Source organism: Pogoniulus pusillus, chromosome 7 (assembly GCF_015220805.1).
Source record: "Pogoniulus pusillus isolate bPogPus1 chromosome 7, bPogPus1.pri, whole genome shotgun sequence".
NCBI classification, from domain to species: domain Eukaryota; kingdom Metazoa; phylum Chordata; class Aves; order Piciformes; family Lybiidae; genus Pogoniulus; species Pogoniulus pusillus.
Window position 1 is genome coordinate 14,054,166 of NC_087270.1, and position 17,736 is coordinate 14,071,901.

Genomic DNA, 17,736 nt, shown 5'->3' on the forward strand with positions numbered 1-17,736 from the left:
TGTACATAGCAGTATGTGTTTGTAATGTATTGTAAATATCTACTTGTATATTGTGCTAAGCTGTAAATATAAAGCTTCATTCCTTAACTTCCATCTGTCTGAGTCTAGCCTGAGTGATTCCATAAGAGTGGGGGGCCAGGTAACTCCCAAACCATCACTCGTGTTCATGCAGATTAATAATCAGAAGTATTTGAATTCTCTGTGTTTATTTTCCTTAAATTTTCTAGTTAAATACTATTACATGAAAAACTGTATTCTGCACTGGCCAAGGCTGGCCTCAGTAAAACATATTTTAAGTAAACAATGGAATAAATTGAGTTTTGAAAGCAGGTTGTTCCAGTGAATCCAAAGGAGCTGAGGTTTTTGAGAATACTAAAAAAAAACACCTTCAGTTTTTTATTATCATTATTATTATTTGATTCTTTCATTTTATACTATTGCTGATTCAGAAAGTGTGTGGTAACTTCAACTGTGTTCTATTTCAGCCTCGCAGTTCATCCGGATAAATCTTTAGTGGCTACAGGGCAGGTTGGGAAGGACCCTTACATTTGCATATGGGATTCCTATCGGGTACAGACTGTGTCTGTTCTTAAGGATGCACATACACATGGAGTTGCCTGCTTAGCTTTCGATTCAGATGGACAGGTTTGTATATCTTATTCCCCTGTGTTTGGAGTTTAGTTTGATTGCTGATTCTAGAACCTATGTACGTTAAAGCATTTTATGATTAAGTAGCTGTACAGTTGTAGTACTGAAACTCCTATTATGACTTAATTTTTAATTCAAGGGCTGCAAATAAAGCTTTTTTGAAGAAACTGGGTTTGAGATGAAAATTGCAACCTAGCATTCAAGCTGAGGCACTGGGTGTAGGACAAATATCCACAGAAGAAATGACCCTTTATGGCTTTGTTGTAATAGCTTCACTACATACTTGTCACCTACTGTTCACAAAGATCAAAGTCCTCACAATTGCACAGCTTTTTTTGGTAAATGAGCTCCAGTAATCTTACTGCTAGGAGAGGCATATTGACTGGAGTGCGCAGCCAATTTAATTTAGTAACAGGTTTAGGACTCGAAGTGTGTGACTTTGTATAATGTGATTTGATTATCTGGTATTTTGAGACCAAATTTAAAACATGAAAAATAAATAGTGGGTTGTTCACAGCTAAACACTAGTTTTTATTTTGGTTTTCCCCTGAGGGCAGACTGTTAAAAGCATTTTATTGTGAATGAAGCAGTAGTAGAATAGACCTACAATTAATGTAAACCTGAAGAATATTGATAGATAATTCTGAAACTGTCTGTGTTTTCTGATGTAACCTCGTGGTCATACTTTATTAGCCTGTTGCTTAGGTATTTTCAAGAACGCTTAGATTAGCTGATATCTGGATTCTTATACACATCCTCACTGGGTTTTGTATTCCTTGTGACATCACAATTGGATCCCAGTGGGACAGAAGAGCTTTTGGATTTTCTTAAAATCGTGTGCTAGGTGGTTAGCTGTCTGTTGAGAAGTGCTTTATTGTCTTTTGCCTAGCTGCTCTTCACTGACCACACAGTGTTGCTACTACTCTTTCTGAGATCAGAACTGGCCATACAGTGCATAAAATGTATTTACACATGGCACAAAATTTATTTCTATTCAGCATTATCTTGTATGTAGTCTGTTTTAAAGATAAATTTGAAATGAAGGATGCCAGCATGAGCAATTGCCTTTAACATGAAAAAAAATATGTTAGTAGTAGCTTGAATTACTGAACAGCACCATGTGTTGTAATTCCTCGTTAAGAATTGGAACCAGCTTTCTATTTTAATCCTGGTTTTCAACCATCTTCTTTGAGGTTTCTTAAAGTAAAGCCATTTCCTCTGAAATCTCATGTGTGTTCCTGGGAATTGTGGAATAAAAAAAATCACATGAGAAAACCCCTAAATCCACAGAACAAGACTTTGAGTGCTATAATATTTTAAAATATATTATTCATTCAGAAATCCCTGCTTTTAAAATTTTATCTCAGTTTTAACTTTACAACATCAGTGGATAAACTGTTTTTAAGCATGTTTATGTACCTTAATGGGAAAAGACTCAGCAAAGAGCCCAGTCTGGATGAGTTAAAGGTAGAGGCTTTTCTGAAAATCTTGCTGTGTGCGTTCTGTAGTTAAAACCTGGACTTAGTGCTGGGTTGACCTTGCAGAACAGTAACCTTCTCTTTCTGGAAGTGCTAGAAATGTTGCAGTTTATTCTGGAAATAAAAATTTGCACAGAATGCTTTTATAGTTGGAGAGAGACCAATGGTGGAAAACATAAATATGGATAATGTATCTTGGCTTTTTGCTGCACTTTCTGGCTTTGCAGAAGAAGCTGCTGCACTGAGCCAAAAGTAAAGGGCATGGCAGAAAGACTGAGTATTTGCAGTTCTCCTGCTGGCAGTTTCAGTTTTAGTCAGCATGGCCAAGCGAGTTGGTATCTTGTGACAGTACAAAGCAGACTTTGCCTAGATTGCTTGCACCTTTTCTTCTAATGCCTACCTGACATCCCTTCATATTGAATGTCTATCAATATCCACGAGAAATTTTAGCCATAAAACACAGATAAATTCAACAATTACTTAAGGTATAGATGCTATTAGAAATGTATTCTTTTCTCCACTAACAGTCAGCTGTTTCCTCTCTAAAGAAGAGCAGGCTGAGGAAAATCCTAGATAAATCTGCTTCTCTACTTGAGTTGGATCCCATAAAGTCAGCTTCTGGTGCACAGTTTCTGGTTCCAAGGATAGCTGCTGTGTTGAGTGTTGTGCAGCTCCAGTATGTGGATTTAGCATGGGTCTCAAAATGACAACAATGCGTCTTTATTGTAACCAAGTTAATTAGCTCTTCTTGTACCAGAAACTCTGGAGTACCTATTCCAGGCATTCCAGTGAATTAGTTCTGAAATACTACTCCATGCTGCACTTCTGCTGACACAGCATGGAGGCATCTTAGTTGTCTCTGAAGTGTTTCCCAGACATAATGTACCACAAACTGGATAATGAAATGTAAACAGGATTTGTTCTGTAAATACACGGAGAAGGTCAATATGTAGCTTAAATCAGGATAGCTTAGGTGCCTCCTTTATATACCTTCAATACATCTTTAAATTGAGACAAATGTATTTTAAGTAAATTTCCTATCATCTATGTTATCTGTCATTAAAATTGTATTGTACAAGTACTTGCAGAACTGCTACTGTTTAAAAATATGCAGTTTAGTTTGGTCTTTTTCTGTAAGACAAGGAGATGGTATTTGGTGGGAGGAAGGCTGTACTTTGTTCAAATGTCTGCTGAAGTCAGTTTGCCTATAATTAAAAAGTCTTCTGTTGCATTTAGAGTTAACTGCAGTGTCTCCTTAAAAATACAAACATCTAGCCTTCACAGAATTACCTGCAAAGATAATGTCCTTTATATTGAGGTATTTAGCTAATATTATAGAACTCAGTTTCTGTTCAGTATTGTAGATTAACCCTTTTTGTTTTTTTTTTTTCTAAAAGGAGCTTTTAAATTTGTTTTTTAATGAAAAGGGGGAGAGCACTGCTGTAATGTGTCCATACATTTCTAAGCTTGGCATAAGGTAGCAGCAAGCTTTTTTAGTCAGCTCTTCTGAATCTGTGTAGATTTAAAAATAATAGTTTCATTCTGTACATAAGCTACTTGACAGATACTTTCTTCTGGTACTTTTGAGAATTCTCGGAATAGAATTCTGTCAAATTATCTTCCAGAAGAAGGACTAAAAGTGGAAGTGTTTCAACCAAAATGGAAAATCAGAATCTATCACTTTTCTGCCAGCAGGAGACCTTCCATAGGAGACCTATGGGAAAAGAAAGTAGAAAATAAATACTTCATTTCCCCTAGTACTTTCACTGTCCATCTACACCGCTAATGGTAGTTTCCTGACTGGTAATTATAGTTCTGGTCTGATGTTGTTCACATCATAAATCTAAGATACTGTAAGTACTGCCATGGTTTCTACAATTAAGTGATGAGTATAGAAGAGGTGAGAAGAAGTCAGAATCAGTGAAGGTTCCGTAAAAAATGCCTTGTCTTTTGATCAGCACTTCTAAAGACCTGGATAGGTGTAGGTTGCTGGAGGGCAAATAAAACTAACTTTGCTACAATACTCCTTTCTGCAAAAAATATTTTGATGTTCCCATGTGCGACTTTCTTTTTCCTTCTTTACCATATGTCTAATAAGCAAGCATGTCTTCCTAGATTAAAAGCAGATATTCAGTGCACATCTGAGACAGTTTTAAGTCTTAAAACAGATTTTTGATGATGTAGCCTATCATAATCCAGCCTTCCAACTACTCCATGTTTTGCAAGTTCCTGTAGTTCCTGTTTTGTATGCTTATACATGGCATTAAAAGGTGTCTCTGAATTATTTTGTAACTGAATGAAAGCTAAAGCTTTCTACTTATTTGTGATAATGATTTAGTCTCTCTGTTGTACAGTAGTTGATAACCTTACTTCAATTAGCATTTTTCTAATCTAGCATTTTAAAGGGAACTTTGGCAAATATATTTGTTTTCTTTGCTGCCTCACTCGTGTTATCCTGGAAGACACCAGACTTTTAAACAATTTGCCCATTGAAAATTTGAACCAAAAACCAGGTGGCATTTATTTAGAGGAAATTCAATTGAAGAGATTCAGTTTGCAAGCCATCTTGAAGTAAATCTTCAAGGAAAAGATCTGGTCATTATAGTCTCTGAAACACACCTGTATTTCGACCAGATGGTTCATCTGCTAATCTTCATCTCTGAGGCCAAATTAAAGGTTTCGCTTATTGGATGCTCTTGAAGTGTAGTCTTTCCTGTAACAGAGAAAAATGCTTAGGAGCCATCATAAGAAGTTGAGAGGACAAGGAGAAGGAGAAGGAACAGGCAGTATGGATATGATGGTGCCTTTGCAGTGGTGTTCAAACACAAGTCACGTGTGTGGAAATCAATTTGTACATGTAATAATCTGAACTACAGTAAAGTGATTTTGGAATTACTTTTCTGCTAACTGGATTACTATTGTTCTTTCTTAGCGTTTAGCTTCAGTGGGACTGGATGCCAAAAATACAGTGTGTATTTGGGACTGGAAGAGAGGAAAACTACTGGCAACAGCTACTGGTCATTCAGACAGGGTAATTGTATGAAAAGTTCACTGAATTTTGTCTAGGAGTTGCATTTTTTTTTTAATTAGGTAAATGTGAAGATATTTTTGATCATTCTACCTGGTTTTTGGAATAATGGACAAAGTATTTATTTCTTCTCTTTATGCCAGCCATAGAACAAAGCACTGTTAGGACATAAAGTGCATGATGGATTCTTGTGCTGATGCTAGTAAGCCTAGGGAGGAAATGCTTTGTAACTACCCACTGATTAGGATGATATATAGCTCTTCATATGAGATGTGAAATGCTAGCTCCCTGGACAAAGATCGTGTTCTTTCTGAATATGTCTAAAAGACAATTTGTCCTGAAGGGAATGCTAATTATGTGCCTTCTATTTTAAAGACAGTTACATGTAGAAGAAACATAATTAGGATAAATATTTGGGTTTATATCAATTAACTTCAATAAACATCAGAAGTGAACAGGTTTGAGTATCATTCAAGATTAGGATTAGACTGGTTTATCACAAGCAGAATACCTCCCCAGCATGTATAAGCACAAGGATGCATATGTTAAAATAAATTATGAACACATTTTGACAGTATTTATCTGTATTGTAATACTATAGTGTTAGAATGTTATAATATTGAGGTATTTTTTGAGTCTTTATGTATGCAAAGTAGCAGACTAATAAACCCTTAGTTTGTGTACATACAGTCTATCTAGGTTTTGCATCTTCTAAATAAGTCTGGTATTTTTACTTAGAGTGTTCACAACTCAAAAGACTTTTATTTGTTATTCAAATTTCTCTTTTCCCAGTTCTATCAGTAGAAGTTTTGTTACTTACAAGATCAGGTTCTGAATTAGCAGAAGACTCCAGGACAGGCGAGAAGTACTAGAATCTTAGTCCTGGTAGACATTCACAACCAGGAAAAGGAAATTTTGCTCTGAAGAAGGGGTGGGAAATGATGAATATCTAATTAAGCCACAAATTCTGGTGATTTGTTGTGCAGGAATCATATAGCATTTCTGTAGGGGAAATATCTTGTATATTCTAACATTTAAGTAGTACTTGAGCTACTGTAAATCCTGATGGTTATAAAGAAGGTAAATATTTTGCAGGAAGGCAGTTCTCTTATTGTATATAAAATGAGTGATGGTTAAGCTTAAAGTAGCGTGTTTGGATAATGCAATTTGAAATTATTTTCTGATTTATTCTTGACAGCTGAAGAGCTAAAAGCAGGAAAATGACCCATAGTTTTTCTCTACAGACATACATTTTCTGAAGGAATTAATGACTGTGGTAACCTCATTGGTTTTCAGTTTGTACACTGAAAAGCTGAATGCCAGAAATAAAAAATCTAAAAATTACGTATTGTGGCCCAGATTTTCAGCAATATGAATGTTTAATTTCCAAACTTTATATGGTATTTTTAATTTGTATAATCCATAATTCTGGAATACACAGGAAGTTTGTGCTGGTAAGCTATATAGTATCTGATACTTCAGTTTTTGGTGTGTATTGTTATAAATGTAACATTTATCAAAATTAAGAATTTAATTTGGACTCTATAGATTGTCAGGTGATTGACATTGACCCCTTTTATCACTGGAGTCTGTCAGTAATCAGATTAAATTAGATAATGTATTTTTTACCTAAAATAATGGATAAAGATAAGTGGACCAATCTTTCATACCTAAAATTGAAGAAAATTAGCTTACTACACCATAATTCCCACTTTTATTTAACACAGTAAATACTGCTTATTCAGTAACATCTTGGATCTGGAATAAATTGGTAGTATGAAGGCAGGAGTGAGATGTGCTGACAGAAATGCATGAGGAAACCTGCATATTTGCCTTTATCCTTGTTTACAAAGAGCTCCGCAGTTACCTAAGTAGTGGTCTTTTACCAATTTTTAGACATCATTACTTAAAATGAAAGTGAACTGAGTCTAGATGTAATTACTATATTCCTTAAAATACCAGCTTACTGTATTTCTTAACAGATATTTGATATTTCGTGGGATCAGTATCAACCGAATAGAATTGTTAGCTGTGGAGTAAAACACATAAAGGTAAGTAGTTTTTATTGTTTACTTGTTAAAAAGTACATAAAAGTCCCCAAAGAAATGTGTGCTCTTAGATAACAAAGGCTTTAAATGTAAGATTATTTGTATGTTTCTGTCTTTATTTTTGTAACATTTTAGCAAAGCCTTTTTTGTTTGAAGATTGTTTAGACGCTCAGCAGTGGCTGAGGTGTAGATTCACTTAACAAGGCAGGAAGATCATTTGGTGTAATATTCATCATTATATACTTGTAATTTTTGAATTCTCTACCCTCTCCATTTCACCTAAATTGTCTTTACATTGTTTCGACCTTTAGTGATTTCTCCAATCAGGAATCCCAAAAGGTCACTGAACAGTTGCAGGAAGAACTAAGTTAAAAGTATTAATTGAATGAACTGCTGTTTGGCCTGTCAAGCTCCCAGCATTTGTAGGAACACCACAGAGAAGGTATACAAGGCATGCAGAGATGAACAGATGAAAGCTTGTTCCGTCTAAATCACCTTTTCTGGAGGTGATTTAAATACGACCCTAGACATGTAGTAAAAATTTAGAATAAAACATTTTCTTGGCTGTGAAAATATTAGAAAGAAATTCTTCTGATTGCCAACGTTCCCTGCAGGTTTCTGTTTTACTCCTGTCTCATCAAATATATTCCTAACAGATGGCAATTATTTCACATGACTGAGGTGGGAAGCACTTTAACTAGAAGTTTAGGAAACCGGTTAATAGCTCTAGCTCTGGTTACTGAGAAGCTTGTGCCCTTAAAACCACCACTGCTTTCAAACTGTGGGTGGTTTTGACAGGAATGATACCATCTGTTGTATTCTGCAGGCTGTTTTCTAAAACCTGTCTTTCTTTGGCACCTGTATTCTGTTTAAAGTGGCCATAATTACCCTGAACATGCATAACAGCAGGCAAAGCAAATACATCTATATGTATGTAGAGGCATGCCAGGGGAAAAATGTGTGGAGGGGAAATGATGAGATGTTGCTGTGCAGTGATGCTCAAACAGTAGTCTGTGGGCTTCAGGAATGTGGTAATTACTTTTACTTGCAACAAAGGAATGGAACATCCCTAAAAACTCCTACTATGAAAACTGGGACTAATACTTGGGAATAGTGCCATTTATTCCTTTAGCATTTCTGCTCTACTGGCTCATTTGGCCAGGCAGATATTAGAAGCTGTGGTAATGCCTAGGAGCTAATGAATCTCACACTTGAGGTCAAAATCCTCCTCCATCCATTTTCTAACACTGTTACCTACCCTCTTGCCCTTCTACAGCTAACCAGAAATGAAGAGAGCAAAATGTATTCCTCACAGAGTGAAAGCCCTGGGGGAAGTATTCCCATTGCCTTCTCATAAACTGCCTTATGTTAAGAAGCAAAGGGAAAATGTAGTTGAATTAGAAATAGAGAAGGATGTGAAATAAAAATCCTTGACTCAAAGATTTTCTAGAATTCAGCTTTATAGAAATTTTACAGAAGTAAATACAAAAATGACCACAAATTGGCATATGGCCATTAAAAGATGCAGGCCTCTAGTGAGAGTGAGATAAATGTTATGTATTTGTGTCAGACACTTCATTATTCATGTTCAGTCTTTCAAGATGTTTCTGGTAGCAATGAATCACAGAGCACCAATCTTAGAGATCTTTTCCAACCAAAACAGGTCTAAGATCATCGAGTACTACTGCTGACCTAATGCCACCATGGCTGTTAAATCACATCCTAAAGTGCCATGTTCACAGATTTCTTGAACACCTCCAGGGACAGTGAGTCCTCCACCTCTCAGGGTAACCTTATCCAATGCCTGACCACTTTTTCTCTGAATAATTTTTTTTTATATCCAATTTAAACTTCCCCTGGAAAAATTTCAGGCCGTTTCTTCTTGTCATATCACCTGGTACAAGAGAGAAGAGACTGGCCCCCTCCTCACTCCAGCCTCCTTTCAGGTAGTTGTAGAGAGCCTCTTCCAGGCTAAAATATCACAGTTCTCTCAGCTGTTCCTTACAAGATTTGATCTCTAGACCCTTCACAAGCTCTGCTGCTGTTCTCTGGATACACTGCATCAACTCACTGTCTTTCTTGTAGTGAGGAGCCCAAAACTGAACACACTCAGTGTGCTGTGGCCTCACCACCCTGAGTACAGAGACACGATCTCTTCCTAAATCATGCTGGTCACACTATTTCTGGTGCAAGCTGGCATGCCTCAACTAAGTAAAACCAGAACTGGCAAGTCCAGTCGGGACTGTGGTACTCTACATGGATTTATTGTTCTGTTTCTGCACAGGCCCAGAACATCCTAGTCCTGGCAGGCCTGCATATTTCAGCACTTCTCTTACACATCTACTTAAATATTTGCTCTGCCTTCCCTTAAATCCCACCACTACAGACACCCTTCTTTGTGTGACAGAACTTTGTATTCTCTCAACCCTTTTCTCTACCTGAGACAGTCTTACATTCTCTTTTGCAGTGTTTGTGTGTCTGTGTAGAAGTCAAGAAAGTTATTATTGCACACTTAGAGAGCCTACTGCTCTCGTAGAATTTGTTCACGTACCAGCATTTGCAACCTCTATCCAACATAATGGTTTCTCAGTAAATATATTTGAGGGACATACACCTTTCAATGTACTAGAAAAGGGCAGAGATGTCTACTCCAAGCATATGAGATCTTAACAAGTATTTTATTTCTTAGAACTGTAGTTGTATTTAAGATTTACAGACAAGAAAAATGGGATGTTCCTGTTCTTTTTAGAAGTGTGTATTCACATATATATCACCTAGCACAAGATAGTGAGCTAATGAGAATGGGTAATGTAGCAATTGTGAGTTGGAATCATGCCTCGCTTTCTCAAACAGTTGGATCATTTTGTTTTGTTCTCAGACTTACTGTATTGGTCTGGGGCGTTCCTTGGTAAATGGACAGGTTTTGAAGTAATGGGTGTTCTAGTAAGACTACAGGAGGCACTTAAGTATCTGTCCAGGCACTGTTCTGTGTGGATGTACATCAGTGGGATCTTCACACTAAAATGAAGAATGCTTTCCTAATATGCCATTTCCATTTCAGTTTTGGACACTGTGTGGAAATGCACTGACAGCAAAGCGAGGAATATTTGGAAAAACAGGAGACCTCCAAACCATCCTTTGTTTAGCATGTGCAAAAGAAGATATCACATACTCTGGTGCTTTAAATGGAGATATCTACGTATGGAAAGGGCTAAACTTAGTCCGCACAATTCAAGGAGCACATAGCGTAAGTTGTGTTTTTAATGCCATTGCTGAAGTCAGTTGTTCACTGAACTGGAAAACTTCTCAAACACTTATCTATAAAGAGTTTCTTCTGTTTCAGCTCAGAAGAATGTCTAAGATTTTCATCAGTTGAGAACTTAGATGTCATTTTGTACTTTGTTCACATGCTGTCAGTAGATACTAGCTGCTGATAATCATAGCATTGTTTTCACAAAGCACAATAAATCTGAAGTGAAGTTTCTAAGTCTGAAGTTTTGATCAGCTTACTTAAAAATAGTTGGTAACCAAATGACCATATTTTGAATAGTATTTTAGCATTAAACTTCCCAACACTAAAGATAGACTTCATGAAAGTTTCATTGTAGAGTAAACCTAGTTAATCTCTGAATTGCATTCTGACCCTATTCTTAGGCAATATTACTCCTACAGGCTTCATAACAGCATCATCTAACTTGGAGAACTTAAAATTACAGAGAGAAAGGGGAATGTAAAGGATCATGTTAGATTTCTAACTGCTGTAATATAATAAATGTATGCCTCTGTTGTTGCTGCAGCAAAGGCACAACAGGATTTTCACATCTTGCTTCAAATAGATTTGGGAGCTAGTCCTGTTTGGAATATTATTGTGGCTACTGGCATTATGGTCAAAAGGAAACAGCATTTCCTATGAAATCTAGCAGTTGTCACTGTATTTCGTTTTCTAGAAACCTTCTGGCAAAAATGCTACAAACATAACAGCTTTTTCTGTCCTCCCAAAAATCACTTATGCTAGTAGTGTGTAAAGAATAATAGTAGCTCTTCAAATGAGATCTAAGTGTGCAGGAGAGTAATCGCTTATAGAAGTAATAATTTATCAAAGCAGTCAGACTGAAGACAGTGGGACCCCTTACTGTGATATTACAGTGTAACTGACAGATTGTGGTTATGTGCAGTTGCAATAATTTGGGAGTACCTTTGTCAAATGCTTTTGGAGAAATTTGTTTGAAATTTTCCATTTAGTTTCCCTAGAATGATTAAATACAGTCTTTCTATATAATGTGTTCCCTTTAAATTATGAGGTTTGCTATGGCTAATATACATTCTCTTGCCCAATTTACAATGTCTATGTAATAATTATAAATAATTTAAAATATTTTTAAAAGGCCACTTTGAAAACAGAGTTCTTCTCTTTGTATTAATGTCCATGCATTTCAACTTGTCTCTTAACTGAGAAGTTTTCCTAAGATACTGAACCAACTTGCATTCCACAAGTTATTCCAGTGTAGGACACAGAACAGCACAGAGGTGCTTTTAAAAACAAAGAGGAAATTCAATCTGTAGTAGAAACTTGTCTTTCAAGAAAGAGAATGAACTTACACTCTTTCAGTTCCTGTCATGCCAAATGATGTCTGAAGTGAATTCATGAAAGAATGTCTCACTCATTTCTGCATCTGTAAGAATATTTGTATTGCTTGTTTGCTTGGTTTTGTTTGTTCTAGATTACTATCTATTTTGAGTGTTCTGTTGTTTGTTTAATAATTCTTGTAATAATAGCTACACCACATTTAAAGATCTGTATATAGGCTGTATTGCTGCTATTTGTACAAAAAAAATTTGATGTAAATCGCTAAAGTGGGAGTACTTGAAATAAAACTATCCCTGTGTTTGCTGGTTTGCTTTCTGCATGGACAACTTTTACAGACTGGCAGTTTCTTGCCTTTAACAAGAGTCTGTTCCAAAAATTTGCTTTGTGTTTTTACTTCTATTGTAAAGAACTTTACAACTTGTTATGCTATTGGTTAACAGGCTGGAATTTTTAGTATGTATGCTTGTGAGGAAGGTTTTGCCACTGGAGGGAGAGACGGATGCATTCGGCTATGGGACACTGATTTCAAACCAATTACTAAAATTGATCTCAGGGAGACTGAACAAGGATACAAAGGTAATGAGCTACGATTTTAATGGTTCTTCACACATCTGGATGACAGACTATGACACAATTTCATTTGAAGCATAAATGTCTGCATAATGTTGATTTTTTTTTTTTTAGTTTGACTGTTTACTTTTGAAATCTGTATTCCCTTTTTTCTCTGACAATGATGTAGCCTGAAGAGTTTTTCCTATTTCGTAGTATAAACTGCTGCTACTCCTTACCATGCAAACAGAAGATCAGTAAAATGTAATTAAACACAAAAATAGAGAATTAAATTAGACAGACTTTAATGCAAATAATTACTTGCAACTCATTTAACTGAGATTTCTGGAACCTGGTGCTGAGCATCTAAGCAGCCTGTTAGGTTGATTTGGAATGGTAGTACTTGGCATATTGAATAGTGAAAATGTTACTAATTTCTTGACCATCAAATGTGTTGCATCCCATTGCTCTTCCTATGGTCACTTTATGATTAGATGTTCAGAGATCTTACAATCTTCATAGCTCTTAATGCACACTTTATTAAGATCTTAGTCATTTGGAAATTCTACACATCCATTTTGTGTAAACTCACAGACCTTAGCACTCAAAATGTTGTCAAAGATACTCAACCAGTAGTTCCCCTTGCTCTGTAGATCTGACTTTGAGGGCTTGTTTGACATTCCTTTCTGGAAAACCAATGGCAGTACCTTCTGTCCATTTGCAGCAGTTTTGATCAATTTAGAATTTATTTTTTTTAATTATGGAGAAATAAGCCTGTACATGTGGGTTAGATCATTCTAGCCAATATCAGACTTCCATATCAGTCCATTACTAATAAAATAATAACACATATGAAATGCTGCACAGAGAAAGCAGTGCTCATACAATACCTACATCTTCAACCTCGTTGGTTCCTGTGAAGTGATCCTGGGAAGGAGGATTTGTGTGGCAAGAATAGCACTAAGTCTTTGCTCTTACTTCTGCCTGGGACATGTCTACACTCAAAGCAAAACAGGCTTTATGACTTCACTTACTTTTGATAGACTGTAGTTATCTTCTGTGGCAAATTAGTACTTCAGAATTACCTTACAGAACTGTAATGTATTCATAAATGTGTCTTTTCTGCAGAAAGCACCTAGCTATTCTTCTGTATCAAGGAAGGGTTTACTTAAAGTGAATTCTCATTAGACATGCCTTGATGCCTTTATTTCTACCATCTCCTAAATGCCACATAATACAGAATATATAATGGAGAGAAGCTGAGTAAATCCAGGCACTGTAACAGCAGCTGTATATATGATGGGGGGGTGTTACTTTCCTATTCAGCAAAAGTAGAAAAATAATTCTCTTGTAGGAAAGTTAATTGAGTTGCCATTTAGTCTTTTGTATGTAAATGATAGAAAAATATATAAATTTGATAAATTATTTGATTTATAAAAATTAAAATGAGAACTCAGTTCAAATCTTGTCTCCAAATCATTTAAATCCTTCAGGTTTATGTTTATCAAAATAGAAACAATGCTTGCTTCAATAGCAAGAAGATGGTGTAAGTAAGTCTGCAAAATTTTGTTAGTGCTTAGTCAAAGATATTGAGCCCATGAGCATAATCATTGAGACTGTGTAAAAAGACATCATGGTGAATCTGTGAAAAGTGCAATGGAACTGCTAGTCTGACTACAATGATAAAGAATTAGGACTTTGGAGATGACTTCAGGTCATAAAATCCAAGCATGGACTTTGACCCTGTCACTATAGCTTTTTATGATTCCTATCTTTTTCCCAATTCAGGGTTTCTGTTCTTTCAATGTGATACAACTCTTTCTGTGGTCCTGTTATGTTTTTGTCCTTTTCTGCTGTTTCTGTCTGATATGTCATCCACCGATGAGTGCTTCCATTTAGTGCTTGTTACTAATAGATGTTGGAAATTCTGTTCTGGTTACATTGATGGCACTGATTAGTCTAAGCTCAGATGTAATTTCAAGCAATGGTGGGAGCATTAACTGTTACTTATGACCTTCTGCCTCTTATTTCCAGTAACTGCTTTTTTCCAAAGCAGTTTACAAAGGCATCAGCTTTCAACTTAAAACTTCTTCCTAGGGCACTGGGAAGACATCCCCACCCTCTGGTATATACTCACTCATCAGTCATACTGTACTGAAGAGTACTGAACACTTTCTAAATAAAATGCATCACCAATAACAGTCTGACCATAGGCTTGCCTTTTATATTTAAACATACATGTACGTTAGTAAAAAAAAATCTGATAATAGATAATCTTTCTTTATGTGCAGTTAGTCGTGGAAAACAGTCCCTTTCCCACATCAAAAGATGTGCTTTATATTCTAAACCTAAATTTCATTCCTTATGTGGCTTTTAGCATGTGTCAAGAAGATATGAGTCATAACTTCAGTATAAGTGTATCAAAGTCACAAACTTAAATTATCAAAATTAAAACGTACTGGGAATGGACAAGACAATAAATGAAGATTAATTTGCCCCTTTCAAAAGATCACAGAAAATGTCTTCAATATATTTTATTTGTATGATAGTGTATAATATAGCATATTTGGTTCCAGTGATGTAATATGAAGATGTCATTGACCTTGGCTACAAGATATGGGCAAATAAATTTGTATCTCAGCATCTAGACCCATTATCCAAAGTTCAATTTTCATATACTGGAGCAGAAAACACAAACACTGCAGGCTGTTGAACAGAGTGTGCTGTTAAACTGGTCAACTTGCAAAGAGGGTATTTTTAAGCTTGTAGTTAGTAAAAAAACTTGCAAAGTTAGGATCAGATTTGTGGAAATAAAATCAAGCTCTCTAAAAGTTATGCAAAGCAACTGCAAGTTTGCCTTTTGTTTTTTGTTTGGGACTAAAGCAGAGAAGTGTGATAACATGGACACAAACTTTTTAAATTCAACATTAAAATATTATTCAACATTGTGCATGAAGATAAAGTACTGAGGGAAAAAAGGAATAAAAGCAGCTTCAGTCACAGAAACCTTGCTCAATCTAGAATTTAAATCTTTAAATGATGGGAAGTTGAATTGTTTTCTCATGTCAGTTCCCCAGATGTCTGTAAAGCGTATGAGCCTGATCCTTTCAGAAACTGGCAGCAGGAATGTTAACCACACAGTGTTTTCCCAGAATTGAGCCTTCTCCTTTTCTATCAAATGGAGGCAACTTACAGAACTGTGTTGATTTTTTTTAATCAGCTGTCATGTATTAGAAGACTTCAGTGTCAACAGTTGTCATAAATGAACTCTTTAAAGTGTTAAATGATTGCCACTATATCACTTGTGATGTCCATTAATCTAACATTATTCTGTCTCCTATCAGGTTTGTCCATCCGAAGTGTCTGTTGGAAAGCAGACAGACTCTTAGCAGGGACACAAGACAGTGAAATATTTGAGGTGCTAGTAAGAGAACGAGATAAACCCATGCTGATCATGCAGGGTCATTGTGAAGGGGAGCTCTGGGCCCTGGCAGTCCATCCAAAGAAGCCTTTAGCCGTCACAGGCAGTGATGATCGATCTGTACGGTAAGGCTAGATCTTATTTATTTATTATCTCTTCATTTTTGTTCACTTTAATTTGTAATGTATTTCTTTTCTTGGCATTAAGACTCCATTAAGACAACATTATTTTTCCATGTTTTTCTTAGCAGCTTTGCCTTTTTAGCCTTCATATCTGGGCTCCACACATCATGTAAAAGTAATCAGAATTTGTGTTCATAGTACGCTGGATTTATAGACTCTGCTTTCAGTTCTAATTCATTACAGTTCTGAACAGCAGGTGCAGGTATCTAAATGAAGAATAGTCACCTCATACTTCTCTTAATACTATCCAGTGAATCTAAAACCTTTGACCATATTCTTACACAGCAGGAATCTGACTCAGCCTTGAGTGTTTAGAAAATCTGATCTAAAACCAATTCAGTTAAAATGCCAGACAATGAGATTAGTGAAAATGCACTAGTTTGCCGTAGTGAAAAAGGTCTTTCAGACATTTAGTTGAAGCCATTGTGCCTTAAAACTTTGTAGCAGGGACCTGAAGTTCTGTACATGTATTTTATAGAGGTTGTCACAAAGTCAAGGATATTTCTTTCCCTGTCCTTGTTAAAATCTGGCAAATTGATAAGCCTCTGAATAAACCTAAGCATTTTTAATATGCTCAATAGACTTTACAGTAAAGTTTGCCCATTGTGACCAATTACTTACTTATAGTTAAAAAGATAGATTTTCTAACTGCTAAAGCTAGCCAAGGAGTCTGGAGAGATTTTTGGAAGTCATAGTTTTGTTATGGCACTCTCTTGAGTCTTTCCTCACATTGTGGTTCTGGTGCCCTTGCCTTGAAGCCCTACCCTTTGCAGTATGTCATGTACAACAGGGTTCATAACAGCTTGGTTTCCCAAGCTCCAGTTTCCCTAGCTTCCTCCTTAGTGGTTTCTTCTCACCTTACTATCTTAATTTCTAGCCCCTTCATCAGGTTTTTCTCCAACCCCATCCCAGAAGGGTGACGACTGCTTTTTGTCTTATGTAGATAATTTGTCTGTTTTCACATCGACTCTAAACAGGTTTTTTATAGACCACTATTCAAATTCTTTCAGAAGCGTGCATGTGGATGTGGAAAAATGTATTTGGCCTTATTTCAGTGTTAAAAAAAAAATCTATCTCCTACCACAGATACAGCTTCCAATTTATGCTCCTTCAGATTCCAGATTATGATTCACCTCTGCCAAAGCTTGCTGGTCAGCTGAGTTTCTTTTTCCCCTTTACTTGTACTGGTTTCCTATTCCTGCCATCCCTCATCTTCTTCTAACCTTAATTAAAATCTAAAATGTGTAACTGACAGAACTGCCAGTTGTTCACTACAGTCATGTTTTCTCCCTGTTTCCTGCACCTTATTTCTTTCTGTTCGTAAAATGTATGGTCTCTTCTGCTTGAGTTTCTCTGCACAGTTTTATAGTTAGCCAGAAACTGACACTGCCTGCCTTCTGGTAGGCTGCAAGCCAGTTTTGGAACAAGAGCTGCAAACACAGGATTAGCATCGTAGTGCCCTCAAACTAATAAGCCAGGCTAAGACTTTGGGCTTATTGTCTTGGACTCATCTCTTGGTGAGCCTGGTAATTCAGTTTTGCCTTCAGGCTGGTTAGCATCCTGCTGACTCACATCGTGCTTAAACAGACTTGTGCCCCTCAATGAAAGGCCAGCATTTGCCAGCATGCCTCATTGAGTGGTGCTCTTACGATTATTACAGTTGTTATAACTATTATTACATTAATGATGCATTTGAACATTGCTGTTCTGTAAAACATGCATTTCTTAGCCTTGCAGGTGTTTTATCACAGTGCATCACACATCCATTTAGCTCTGTAGACTCCAGAGAGTGTG

At 36.3% G+C, this 17,736-nt stretch overlaps 1 protein-coding gene across 8 annotated transcripts in view; it reads left to right on the forward strand.

The window, feature by feature from the left end:
- The window catches only part of EML6 (EMAP like 6), a 102,805-nt gene that overhangs the window by 30,756 nt on the left and 54,313 nt on the right, over window positions 1-17,736 (forward strand). For all 8 annotated transcript variants that reach the window (XM_064146011.1, XM_064146018.1, XM_064146017.1 and 5 more), the window contains 6 exons: window positions 486-645; window positions 5,059-5,157; window positions 7,137-7,205; window positions 10,264-10,449; window positions 12,231-12,366; window positions 15,684-15,885. In XM_064146011.1, the coding sequence (XP_064002081.1) occupies window positions 486-645; window positions 5,059-5,157; window positions 7,137-7,205; window positions 10,264-10,449; window positions 12,231-12,366; window positions 15,684-15,885 (852 nt within the window). The remainder of the gene's footprint in view (window positions 1-485; window positions 646-5,058; window positions 5,158-7,136; window positions 7,206-10,263; window positions 10,450-12,230; window positions 12,367-15,683; window positions 15,886-17,736) is intronic.